The sequence below is a fragment of the Gopherus evgoodei genome, chromosome 2, assembly GCF_007399415.2.
Source record: "Gopherus evgoodei ecotype Sinaloan lineage chromosome 2, rGopEvg1_v1.p, whole genome shotgun sequence".
Taxonomy (NCBI): domain Eukaryota; kingdom Metazoa; phylum Chordata; order Testudines; family Testudinidae; genus Gopherus; species Gopherus evgoodei.
In genome coordinates this window covers 73013016-73027233 of record NC_044323.1, presented here as the reverse complement: position 1 = coordinate 73027233, position 14218 = coordinate 73013016, and the positions used below count along the sequence as shown (strand labels likewise).

The 14218-nt window shown below is 38.4% G+C and overlaps 2 protein-coding genes across 6 annotated transcripts in view; both read left to right on the top strand.

The window, feature by feature from the left end:
• SLC4A7 (solute carrier family 4 member 7) overlaps positions 1-6057 on the top strand; it is a 174763-nt gene extending 168706 nt beyond the window's left edge. The window contains 1 exon segment of the mRNA XM_030550993.1: positions 1437-6057. Coding sequence (XP_030406853.1) covers positions 1437-1518 — 82 coding nt within the window. The 3' untranslated portion in view covers positions 1519-6057.
• A 1415-nt stretch (positions 6058-7472) lies between these two features.
• NEK10 (NIMA related kinase 10) overlaps positions 7473-14218 on the top strand; it is a 172434-nt gene continuing 165688 nt past the window's right edge. For all 5 annotated transcript variants that reach the window (XR_003998829.1, XM_030550992.1, XM_030550991.1 and 2 more), the window contains exon 1: positions 7473-7559. The gene's annotated coding sequence lies outside the window, so the exon portion shown is untranslated. The remainder of the gene's footprint in view (positions 7560-14218) is intronic.

Here is a 14218-nt window from a genome sequence, read left to right as displayed (position 1 = left end):
GTCTGATTAGAGATTAGGCATTGTTTGTCCCTTTGTCCATGGGCACACTCTTGGGGTAGAGATCCTTTGTCTGGCACCCCTTCTTAGAAATGGGACTTCACAATCCAACTGCACAGGCACAGAAACTAGTGCCAACCCTCCCAAGCTTACTCAGTGGCCTTGCCATACTCTGAGTTCCATTGAAGCTGAGGACCATACAGTTTACTGTTTCCTTCCTCAGGCACAATGTGACAGTGAAAGCAAATAACTTTGTAAAGTAACTTCCAAACCAGTCACATTTCACTCAGACCAAGCACAAGAGAGATACTGATTTAAGAAAAAATAAAAATACCTGCATTTAAATCCCTGCCTCAGTTTCCTTATCACTCTGAGAGCCCTTTAGTCTTTGGTCAGTGTCTCCTAGCGAACCCAAGATCCTTCCTTCTCTTCCTGCACAGTTTGCCTTCTGGTTCTTGTTGCTTATAAAAAGGCCATTGAAAAGACCCTTATTTTATAAAGTTCCAGTTCCCCCTGCTAAGTGACTGCACTGAGCTGCTTGAAGTTTCTTGTCAGGTAATCTATTGCTTATTTAGGGCCCACCTGAGAAAGGACTAGAATCATAGACTATTAGGATTGGAAGAGACCTCAGGAGGTCATCTAGTCCAATCCCCTGCTCAGAGTAGGACCAACACCAACTAAATCATCCAGTAGTCATCCAGACTACTTTGGGTGGCAGTTAGCTCATTGTTCATGGGGTCTTTTATTTGACTAAAAGGCAGTTTAGGTGAACAACTCCTGATGGTTCTCCTTTGTTAACTCTCCACTAGGCACAAGCATTTCTCCAGACATCTTCTGGAATCCCAATCCAATATGAAGGTTAAAAGGCAAAGGTTTAGGCACAGTACAGTTTTACAATCAAGATGGTGTTCACAAAACAAAATGGAGTTTGCAGATTGATATGGATAAATGCAGACATATACTAATCCATCAAAAAATGTCTGTGATATAAATTAAATTTATGACAAATGTTTCTCCTTCAACCCCCACTCTTCCAAAAAACCAAAACACTTTTTCCCATTTCTATATAATTAACAAAATTAAATTTCCCTGAAAATAATTAAATGATGTAAATAATATTGTTTGATACACATTTTAGTGTCGATACATTTAAATGGCAAAATACATCATTTTCTGATGGGGCAAATCACAGTTCACAAGAATCTTACTATCAGGGTTGGAATGCAATAGCAAAATGGCATGCCATATTTTACTTTTAGGTTTGTTTGCTGCCTTTTCAAACTAGTACTGTGTGTATGAGATTTTTATTATAAATGCATCCATCTATAAAAATCTCTCAAACCTCGGATGCTTGCATGCTAAAGTTTGGAAGTGTTTGGCTTAATCTTTTTGTCAGTTTTTTTTTGGAGACCATAAACCTTTGTCTTTACTTTCAACAGCCCTGAGAAACCAGAAAGTGTGAAAATAAGCATGGAAAATTCACCTATAATGAAGTATGTGGATGCTGAAACATCATTATAGAACGAAATCAAGGGGAATCATGTATGTGTGTGTTTGTATGTGTATATATCACTGTAGGATATCATACCATTGAATGGTGATTTCCATGTTTCTTTAAGAAGTATCACGTTTGACTCTGCAGTTATTAGCACTGTAGATACTATATGTGTATAATGAGATGTTCATAAAGTAAGATGGGTGGTGATCACTCCTCAAATATTTATTTTATTGGAAATTTTATTTTCATTTTTTTAAATAGGAAGACTGAAATGAATGCTTATTCTTTTTGGTAATCAATATGTGCATAAATGTAAAATCAGCTTTTGCTGATAATTATTGGTCCACATTACTAAGTATGTTCTAATATGTCTCTGTTGTAACTTCTGCTACCGAATTTTGTTTTCAGTGCAGGTAATTACATTTGAGATTTTTTGCAGGGAAAGCACAGATTATATCAGTTTCCATAGAACAAATGTTAATGTGCCATTACATAAACTGCATATTTGACTTTTCTCCACTATATGATGATGATCTTTCTGGATTCTGTGCTTCATATTTCATGGCATTAGCCTTTCAACCATAAACTGATACGTGATGTAGTCCTTAAAATATATATAATGCTGTTCCATCCCCTTTTAAAAAAAAATCCGTTCTTCAAATCATATTATATTATTCAATAGCAATACGGGTCCTCTTTAAATGTAGTTTTAATCTCAAATCAGTATTTGATATTTCTGGAAGCTCAATGTTTAATGTAAAATGGATCTCTAACAGAAATAATTTAGTATGTAATTAGTTTAGTTGATAACTATTTATTAGAGCACATTACATTATAGTTTTGAACTCTTAGAGATACGTTGTCTTCTCCCTGTGCATGCATAACTTCTGTTGACATTAATGGATGATCCACGTTCTCAGAGAGGAAACTGGAGCCTTTCCAGCTTCTCTTGTCCTCATCAGAATGTCTTTTTCTTGAATTAGGCTTTATTCTTTTTTTAATTGATAAAGTGTTTGACTAATTTATCATCAGTTGGTTATAATTCTGAGATAGCTTTATGACCAGTATTTTATGGATTACAAATTACCTTGGGTTTTGTGTTAACAGTTCTGATCCTTTCCATTGTAAAGGGCATATTTGGTAGCATATGAACCTTAATTTTTTTTTAAAAGTTTTATTTATTTTAATTGGTATGAATCTTAATACTATGTAAAACAAATTTGAACAAGTTAATATTTGTTTACTAAATTTGATTTATTGGGGCCCTCAGACATTTAGATAGTTCATTGAGAATGCAGTTGATGTGTTCCAAGTTATTGTACTGGTATCTCCAACCCCTGCAATGTGCAGTGTGAGCATTTGTATTTGAGGAAATGTTATAGTTTTATGTAAAGATCAAAATCTTGATCACTTACCTGTTTTCACTGTTCATGTTTTTTGCCTTATTCTTTGGGTTTTTTGGTGGGTTACTTTATTTTCTCAAATTATTTATCTAAATTTTGAGCTGCTAACAGCATTTGCTAGGCCCATAATAGTTTTAAGTACAAACTACATATATTAAAAATAGAGGGCACTATTTTCAAAAGCACTCACCTTTGGCTTAACTCTGCTCCTGTTGAAGTTAATGAGAGTTTTTTCCCTTTGATTTTATGCTTAAGCTCTCATTAACTTCAAAGGGAGCAAAATTAAACTCAGGCAGTGTTTTCCAAAATACCACTCAATGCGGTGCTGGCAATTCGGGGTGAGGATAATTTTACAGTAAAACTAAAAACAGTAATTGGGCATGGTGGAAATATTGCTACTGGCATTAAAGTTATACTGAAAAGTTAAACCTTACATAGATTACCATACCCTTTAATTGTAATCATGGTATAGTAAAATGGTGCTGCTGAGGTTAGGCTGAATTCCAGGAAAAATAAGGTTTTTTTGACACAGACAACAATACAAAGCAGTATGAGTAATGCTATGCAAACTGACATCACAATAATGGCTAAAGTCTGAGCAAAATCAAATAAGGTCTGCACTATGAATTTGGCTAATATTGAGTCAGGCACAGTATAGTTGTTTGTTCATTCCTGGGTGTTTGTATGGCCTGTTTCTGAGCCTGAACATATGCTCCTTCAAGGAACATGTTTTTCCTCTGGTTGAAATGATATGTACTAGAATTATGGCTCTCTCTCTTCCCCCCTCCCCCCCCCCCAAACCTCAGGAAGAATGAAATCCATGTCTGCAAGTCAACTCTTGACTGTTAAGTATCTTGTTTCTGATATAGTCAAGAAGGAGAATAAAAACTCCTCTGCCAGTGTACATAGCATTATCTACAGTGCTTTTTTATTTACTGGTCTTCCTTTAGCATTTTATTCTTCCATGTCCACAGCTGCACACCAGTTTTCAAAGACCCAAACTGTCATCACAGGTCTTGAGATTTTTAATCCTTTAATGCCAGAGTTCAAGGCTTCATGACACTGAATATTTTGCATCTGGTTTTCATTGCCAAAACAGTAATAAGTTTTGGCCACTTTATAGGAAGTGGGTATTTTTCTATTTAAAGTAAAAAACTGAAATTCTCTTAGAATCACAGTATTCCTTTGATTCTGTTGAATAATGTAAATAATTAATCAGTGCCAGAAATACCATGACTTGCAAAGTTGTTTACATTGTGTTCCAATGTTCTTGGTTAATAATGTGTTATATTCTCACTTCTTTATAACCACTGGACATCAGAATCAGACATGGTATTACATGCATAAAAACCCAGAGATAACTTATGTTTAAGTAATTTACTGCTTATTTTTTACTTTGTATAAATGTTGTTTCCTTCTCTGCATTCAAAAAAAAAATCATGTATACAGTTAAAGTAAAATAGTGAAGGACATAGTTTCCTGTACCCGAGTGTGTGTGCGCACATACATATATATGTTCCCTTAATAGGTGTAAATGAGCAGTGATAATTACTGTACACTGATTTACCTTGGGGTAAAACTTAAAATTAAGCCAATATTTTTCCATTCTAACAGTGGAATAAAATAAACAGCCCTGCACTTTTTAGATGCCTTGTTTGCCAGGGATGGAGCTTAATGCTACTGTGTATCTGGCTGCAGAGCCACCTCAGGAAATTCCTTTTGATCCTTTTTAATTTATTTATAAAGATGTATGTTTACATAAATATAGGTCTTAATTTTGACCACTCAATTCAGATATCTCCTAAAAGGTCTCATTTACAAAGCAGTCATTTTAAAACATTAACTTCACAAAAACTCATTTTTAGTATTTTCCTATGTATTGCAAGAAACACATTCTGATTCTGTTTTAGATGTGCCCAAGTTAATTATACTTTCCTCTTTGTTTTAATGTATATGTTTTTTAAGTAAAAAAATGCAAAATGTTCCAGGTTGCCAAGTTTATCGTCACAAAACTTGTAGGACAAAATTCAGAGCCACTAGTGTTTTTTGGTTTTTTTTTTCTTCCAGCCAAACGTATTAACTATTTCTCTTATGTTTAACAAAACCTCTCCCAGTATCTTTCATTTCAAATGCATTTATCTGTATAAACAGTAGTTTTCTAACATTTTCCCTTTGCAAAGGCAGATTCAAAGTGCTATCAAATATAACTGTAATAAATAGGTGCAATTTAACAGAGCCTGTAGCATAATAAAGGGTTATATATTGTATATAAATTCTGTAAATGAAACTTAATTGGTTCATATTGTTTTAAGTTCACAAATATAGAATTTGTAGGGCATTAACACAACATATTGATTCTAATTTGCTTTTGTTTCATATGATTAGTAATTCAGTGTTTTAAAATTACTCCTCTAGGTCACATCCACTATCTAGCATAGTACGAGTGTGTGAAAGGTGGCTTGTTTATATCAACATTAATTTATTTTATAGAAAATGAATTTAAGACTACAGGCACACAGTTTTGAGTCTATGAAAAAGTAGTGTTGTTATAAATGCAAAACAAATTTGCCTAGTGATTTTAATTAAAAATTAATTTTATTTTGTAACTTTTTTAGTAAAATTGTCAGCTGTAGGAAAAACTTTTAGTTGGAATTGATATTAACCTAAAGACTTTTTCGTATTGAATTTAGTACATATTGACAGTTATTTGGAGTTCTTGGAGTAATGTGTCAGACATCCAGGGTTTTTCTAAATAAAGACATGGCATTTATAACCATATTTTTCCCTTTTGTTATGTGATTCACATTGTTTTTCTGTGTCTTCCAATGTTCAGCACATTTAACTGAACAAAATTTTTAATTTTAGTATTCATTATATTTGGTCACTTGTGATGTAATAACATACAATACAGTTCCAGCTTTTTATGACTGATTTTCTAAATAAAACAGTAATGCTTTTACTTTTATAATAAAACCCAAAGCAAGTTAAACATTATTCCAAATGGAGAAACAATGTTTTAAGTTTATATAAAGTACACAATTCTCTGACATCTCTAATGTAAAAGATCCAGCCTTTGTAATTTGTTTGTGATTAGAAGAAAGTTATTTTTTGTAATGTTTTAAAAAGTTGGCAAAAGCAATAAAAATCTATTGAACTGAATTAAATGTTTTATTTCTCCTTCCATGCAATATGTAAATGTCAAGTACAGGATTAACGGCACTGATTATAAAACTATTCCAGTATTGTGCGCGCTCACTCGTGCGCTCTCTCTCTCTGATAAGGGACAGACAGCCTTGAAAAATGTGTTGCATCTGCTTACATTTGCAGACTTTTCTGATTTATGGAGTGATGTGTGTGCTCTATTTGTCTACACATGAAAGTTATTATAGAATAACTCCATGTGTAGAAAGGCACTAAGTATCTGAGCAAATGATCTATATCTGTTGTGCTGCAAATGTGCCAAAATTAGTCTGTATTGTATGACATTCTGACAGAATGATCCTGCAAGTGTTAAATTTATGACTTTCTAACTAGATTTAGAAATTGCCCAAATTTATGAGTACTCAGTCAAAACTGGATTAGGTGTGTTAAAATGAAATAACCAAAATTTCCAACCAAATAACCAAAAAGACGATGGCTTCCAGGGAAGGCAGGTTTCTTCTGATTTACTGTGTATAGTAAATTTCAATACAATTATTAAAAGCATGCCAGTAGGTACCTCCATCTTCCATTATAAATAGTTATTTAAATTTTAGCCTGTTTATGAGTTGGAAAAATGGTGTGGATTTAAAACGTATGTAGATACTGAAGGGAAATAATATTTCGTCAAGTTTTTGTTGTTTTTTCGGGGGGGGGGGGCCTTGCACTATGCTTGAGTTGCAGGTCCTGTAACTGCTTGAACTAACTATGGAAAATTTAAAGAGGTAACTCCTGGTGGGCCCGAAGCCTGGCTGTATTTAAAAGCAATAAGATACAAATAAGCATAGTTATTAGAGTGTTTTAGAGCGGATCCTTTTGGGGCGTAGTCCCGCTCTGAATGGGATTTTTGTGCCTTGGTTCAGTGGGGCCGGGGACTGAGCGCTTCCAGAGGCGGGACCCGCGCGTCGGGGCGAGCGAGCGGCTCTGCGGGAAAGGGGCCGCGGCGCTCGCTGCTCCGAGCACCCTCCCGCCCCCGTGCATGCCGCTCCCGGGGCGCTGAGGCGGCGGGAGCAGGCTGGGCTGCCTCACTTCTCTTTGCGAGCTGCCCCAGTGCCAGGGCCGCTTCGCTCCTGGGCCCCACCTGGGGAAAGCGGCCCTGCACTCGCTCTGTTTGCGGGAGGCCTCGAACCCCGCTCGGGGCCCCCAGCCCCAGTACAGTGACCCCATCCCACCGAGTTACTTTGACCGAGCTCAACCCCGGAGCGTTTCTGTGACCATGGCAACAGCGGCGGCGTTTAGCCGTCTCTATGGTGCCCGGTACTTTGTAGCAAAGAGGACAGCGATTGGACGGGGAACTCGGCGTCTCCGAAGAAGGAGTGATCTGATTGGCTGCGATGCTGTCAGTTGATTTAAAAAAAAACTCCGGGGCTGCGGCAGGAGGAGCCGGGCCCGGGGGGCGCCGGAGCGTAGCGAACAGGGGCTTCCCCGAGGACTAGCCCCTCGCCGCCTCCCGCTGCCGCGCAGTGAGTAGGAGGGAGCCCGCTCCAGGGTTGGGGAGGGTGAGGGGAGCCTGGGCCCGGCCACAGGCGGGTAACGGGACCCTCACTGCGGGGCGTGCGCCCCTCCCCCGAGAGAAGCCGGGAAATAACTCGCCAGCGGGCTGACCCGAGATGCTGGTCTGCAGGAGGCCGGTGTGTCTTGGATCGCAGGGAAAGTGGTGGGTCCGAACACAGGGAGGTCGCTGCCCCTGTCCCTTCTGTTTGCGAGTCCTGGGATGGAGATCGAAGCCCCTCAAACTGGGCTGGGGAAAGAGCCATCAGACCCAGGCCACAACTGAACAGCGGGGGCAACATATGAAACAGGGAAGGCAGTGAGATCAAAGGCTAAAAATCAGGGATCTGGAGGGGTAGGGTGACCAGACAGTAAATGTGAAAAATCAGAATGGGGGTGGGGGGTAATAGGAGCCTATATAAGAAAAATACCCCAAAATTGTGTCTGTCCCTATAAAATCGGGACATCTGGTCACTCTGTGGAGGGGACACCCACCAGATAACCCCTGATAGCACCAGCTGCTTCTCCCAGGTCTCTGAGGTGTCTGTGGCCACTGCCCTGGGGAACTCTTCCCAGAGATCTGGTTGGATAAGGGGGAGGGGGCACCAGAGGGATTCCCTTCAGTTCTGAGCCCCATCTCGCCAGAGATGTGTTAACAAGTTTGGACGAACGAGAGGGAGTGGAGAGTTTAAGGTTATATACACACAGTTTCTGCATAGCATTTCAAACTGGGTTTGAAAAAGCAGCAGAAAAATAAAGCAATCTGATAACTTTTTGCAAGTAACCATTTGAGAATATGTACAAACTCAGTCTGAACAGTCTAAAAAAATAAAGTAAAATCAGCAGTAAAACTCAGAGGTGAGTCAAACCAGCTAATAGAAGATAACACTGCTAAAATAGAGATTCTATAATACTTTTTCCTGCTAAATACAGTCTAGTTACATAGTTCTGCCCCCATCCAACTGCAAATCCCAGTTGTGGAAATTGAAAAGGGACCAAATCATTGATGCTTTAATCTATCATAATAATTTCCAAACCTCCAAGTCACCAACAGCATTCCCAAAAAGGTCTATCTAATGGTTAAAGCACAGAAAATGGATTTAAGAGAGTTGGATTGTTATCACTGCTCTGTCACAGACTTGCTGTATAACTCTCTGCAACAACTTAACCTCTTTGTATCTGTAGCCACATCTCTAAACAGTGATTTACCAGGATAGGTCAGGCAGGATCTGGGTCTTGAGCTGGATAAATGTGCACATGAACCCACAATGCTTGGATTGAATTGTTTGTATGGAGGAAGAGTGTTGGATTCCACCATAGGAACTGGGGAGATTACTTTGGAAGGACAGAGAGTCAGCAGTACCATGAGCATATTGATTTATTATGGGAAATCTAGGCCTGTTTAGGCTTAATCCTTTTCTGGACTTAAAATTAAAAAGGTCGTAGAAAAGTTTTTGAGTAAAGGGCTGGGGGAAAGCCAGCAGGTGCAGAGGAGCACCGTGGTTTGGACAGAGGCATCTGTTCATGGAGATTCTCTATGTCCTAGTAAGGAGGAGAGGATGGAAGATGGTAAAATACAGGTAGGATCTGATGAGAAACAGTCAAACGAAAAAAGTCCCATTCAGTTAATCATATAATGGCAGACAGCTAAAAAGTGACAAGTTTTTAAAGTGCTTATATACAAATGCTAAAGTCTAAATAATAAGGTGGGTAAGCTAGAGTACCTCATATTAAATGATATTGATATAATAGGCATCACAGACACTTGGTGGAATGAGGATAATCAATGAGACACAGTAATATCAGGGTACAAAATATATCAGAAGGACCAAACAGGTCATTCTGGTGCAGGAGTGTCACTATATGTGAAAGAAAGCCTAGAATCAAATTAAGTAAAAATATTGAATGAACCGAACTGTACCATAGAATCTCTATGGATAGTAATTCCATGCTCTAATCATAAAAATATAGCAGTAGAGATATCTTACTGACCACCTGATCAGGTGGTGATAGTGACTGTGAAATGCTCAGGGAGATGAGAGGTTATTAAAATAAAGAAACCCATAATAATGGAGGATTTCAACTATTCCCATATTGACTGGGTACATGGCATCTCAGGATGGGATGCAGAGATAAAGTTTCTTGATACCTTAAATGACTGTTGCTTGGAGCAGCTGATCCTGACGCCCACCAGAGGAGAGGCAATTCTTGATTTAGCCCTACTTGGAGCACAAGATCTGGTCCAAGAGGTGAATATACTAGACCAGTTGGTTACAGTGACGATAATATAATTAAATTTAACATCCCTGTGGTGGGGAAAACACCACACAGCAGCCCAACGCAGTAGTATTTAATTTCAGAAAGGAGACTACACAAAAATGAGGAAATTAATTAAACAGAAATTAAAAGATACAGTGTAAAAAGTGAAATCTCTGCAAACTGCATGGAAACTTCTTAAAGACACCATAATAGAGGCTTAACTTAAATGTATACGTCAAATTAAAAAACATTAGTAAGAGAACCAAAAAGGTGCCATTGTGGGGAAACAACAAAGTAAAAAAAAAGCAGTGAGAGGCAAAAAGGCAGCCTTTAAAAAGTGGAAGTTAAATCCTAGTGAGGAAAATAGAAAGGAACATAAATTCTGGCAAATGAAGTGTAACAATAGTATAAAAAGTGTAAAAATTGGAAGGACAAAAAAGAATTTGAAGAACAGCTAGCCAAAGACTCAAGAAGTAATAGCAAACATTTCTTTAAGTACATCAGAAGCAGGAAGCCTGCTAAACAACCAGTGGGGCCACTGGACAATCGAGATGCTAAAGAAGCTCTCAAGGAGATAAGGCCATTGCAGAGAAATGAAATGAATTCTTTGCATCAGTTTTCATGGCGGAGGATGTGAGGCTGGTTCTTTTTAGCTGACAAATCTGAGGAATCGTCTGAGATTGAGATGTCATTAGAGGAAGTTTTGGAACAAATTGATAAGCTAAACAGGAATAAATCACCAGGACCAGATAGTATTCACCCAAGAGTTCTGAAGGAACTAAAATGTGAAATTGTAGAACTACTAACTGTAGTGTGTAACCTATCATTTAAATCAGCTTCTGTACCAGATGACTGGAGGATAGCTAATGTGACACCAATTTTTAAAAAGGGGTCCAGAGGTGTTCCCGGCAATTACAAGCTGGTAAACCTGACTTCAGGGCCAGGCAAACTGGTTGAAACTATAATAGAGAAGAGAATTGTCAGACACATATATGAACATAATTTGTTGGGGAAGAGGCAGCATGGTTTTTGTAAAGGGAAATCACGCCTCACCAATCTACTAGAATTCTTTGAGGAGTCAACAAGAATGTGGACAAGGGGAAAGCAGTGGATAGAATGTACTTAGATTTTCAGAAATCCTTTGACAAGGTCCCTCATCAAAGGATCTTAAGCAAAGTAAGCTGTCATGGGATAAGAGGGAAGGTCCTCTCATGGATCGGTAACTGGTTGAAAGAAAACAAAGGTTAAGAATAAATGGTCAGTTTTCAGAATGAAGAGAGGTGAATAGTGCTGTCCCCCAGGGGTCTGTACTGGGATCAGTCCTATTCAACATATTCATAAATGATCTGGAAAAAGGAGTAAATGATGAGGTGGCAAAATTTGAAGATGATACAAAACTATTCAAGCTAGTTAAGTCCCAGGCAGACTGCGAAGAGCTACAAAAGGATCTATCAAAACTGGGTGACTGGGCAACAAAATGGTAGTTGAAATTCAGTGTTGATAAATACAAAGTAACGTACACTGGAAAACATAATTCCAACTATACATATAAAATGATGGGGTCTAAATTAGCTGTTACCGCTCAAAGAGATCTTGGAGTCATTTTGAATAGTTCTTTGAAAACATCCACTCAATGTGCAGCGGCAGTCAAAAAAGTGAACAGAATGTTTAGAATCATTAAGAAAGGGATAGATAATAAGACAGAAAATATATTGCCTCTGTACAAACCTATGATATGCCCACATCTTGAATACTGCATGTAGATGTGGTCACTCCATCTCAAAAAAGATATATTGGAATTGGAAAAAGTTCAGAAAAGGACAGCAAAAATGATTAGGGGTACGGAATAGCTTCCCTATGAGGAGAGATTAATAAGACTGAGACTTTTCAGCTTGGAAAAGAGATGACTAAGGGGAGATATAATTGAAGTCTATAAAATCATGACTGGTGTGGAAAAAGTAAATAAGGAAGTGTTATTTACTCCTTCTCATAACACAAGAACTAGGGGTCACCAAATGAAGTTAATGGGCAGCAAGTTTAAAACTAATAAAAAGAAGTCTTTTTTCACACAATGTACAGTCAACCTGTGGAGCACTTTGCCAGAGGATTTGTGGAGGCTAAGTGTAGAAACTAGTAAGTTCATAGAGAATAGGTCCATTAATAGCTATTTAGCCAGGATGGGAAGAGATGGTGTCCCTAGCCTGTTTGCCAGAAGCTGGGATTGGGCAACAAGGGATGGATCACTTGATGATTACCTGTCTGGGACACCTCGCACTGGACATTGTTGGAAGACAGGATCCTGGGCTAGATGGACCTTTAGTCTGACCCAGTATGGCTGCTCTTATGTTCTTATGTTAATACTTCCATATCTCTCAGGAGTGTTGTGAGACTTCAGCAATGTTTGTAAAACGCTTTGGAGACTTGAGACCGAAGAAGTGAAAAGTGTTGTTTGTTAGTATCAGGTTTGCTCTGATATACAATATCAAACCCCTTTAAATAAATGATTAATCCAAATTAAATATTAATAAAATTATACCTGCAAATCTGTAAAATACTTGACATAGATAAATGTGAAGACTTCTATATTGATACAGTTTGTAAAAGTCATTGAAAATAGATGAGTTGCTCTTTAAGAATGCCTAAATGAATACATGAGCTTGGAATCTCGTGGCAGACATTGTCTGCAGGGCCCCAAGTTTAACATCCTTTCTCTGGGTATTATAGAAGAGGTAGACCCAACCACTCTTCATCCTAACTGGCAAAGGGTCAGTGAGCTCAGAGTGCGGAGCGGTATCTTTGATACTTCTCATGTCAGGGTTCATCCTTTTTTCTAACCGATCAGCATTATATTCGTGTATAGCTAGTCTGTTACTTTTTTTAAAAAAAGTATACTCATTGCTGTACGTTTAAAATGCCAACCATACCATCACTTGGTCTTTTTGTTTGCATTTAATAACTAATTCAAAGTTAAGGTTCTTATGTTTACTACCTTGTCACTGTGATAATTCATATTGTCAAAGCTCTGTGATCCCTACCCCATGGTGCATGCCATTTGTTAATATAAAAGGAAAATATGTACATGCATCAGGTTGTCAAGGAAGAAAAATAAATCCTTTCATGATAAACATTAGCTATACAAGGTGGCATAAAAATAATTTGTCCTGTATATTTTGAAGTAGTGACTTACTGACAGGCAGCCATGACCACAAAAGAAAAATAAAAGCAATGAAATAACAAAGGCAAATAAATAAGTGACTCTCGGGACTTTCTCAAATCAGCTGTTCAGTTTTCTTCTAATTTCCACTCCTTCCTGTCCTTGGGCCCAATCCTTTAAAGTGTCAACAACCTCCTGAGATGCACTGACCACCCTCATCTAGTAGAAGTGGGCCTGGTTCATATCTCTGTGAACTGGCAGAAAGCTGGACTTTTATTCAGAGCTGAATTGGGCATTCTCTTAATGAGATCTACCTTTTTTGTAGTCCCTGACTTTCTAATACTCTCAACTTAAAAATGTATATGTTGCAGTGAACACATTTCTATACGTATGTTACTAAAAACATCTTGGATTCTTTTTCCAGAACCTCAACCATCTCTTCCTGTAATAGACCTATAACCTCTGACTGAATTACTGAAGTTGTCATATCATGATTTAAAGACTCAAAGTTACAGAGAATCTGCCATTTACTCTAGTTTAAACCAGAAAGTGACCTGTGCCCCATGCTGCAGAAGAAAACGGCCTCTCCCCCAATCTGACTTGTGAGAAAATTCCTTTCCAACCCAAAATGTGGTGATCAGTTAGACCCTGAGCATTTTGCAAAACCCACCAGACAGACATCTGGGAAATAATTCTCTCTAGTAACTCAGAGCCCTCCCTATCTAGTGCCCCATCTCCATCCATTGGGGATATTTGCCACTAGTAGTTGAAGATGGGCCATATGCCATTATAGACGATCTCATCATACCAGCCTCTCCATGAACTTACAAGGCTCAGTCTTGGAGCCAGTTATGTTTTTTGCCTCCACTAGTCCCCTTGGGAGACTTCTTTCAGGATTTCACTCCTCTGATGGTAAGAAACATTCACTTAATTTCAAGCCTAAACTTGTTGATGGTCAGTTTATATCCATTTATTATTGTGGTAACATTGGTGCATAACTTAAATAATTATTTTCCCTCCCTGGTGTTTATGCCTTTGATGTATGTCTAGAGAGCAGTCATTTCTTCTCTCAGCCTTCATTTGGTTAGGCTAAACCAAGCTCCTTGTGACTCCTCTTATAAGGTAGTTTTACCAGGACTGCCCAGAGGATGGGGGTGGCAAGTGGGCATTTGTCCTGCAAGGGCCCTGTGAGCCCTGGCCCAGTGGTGGTTCGGGTCT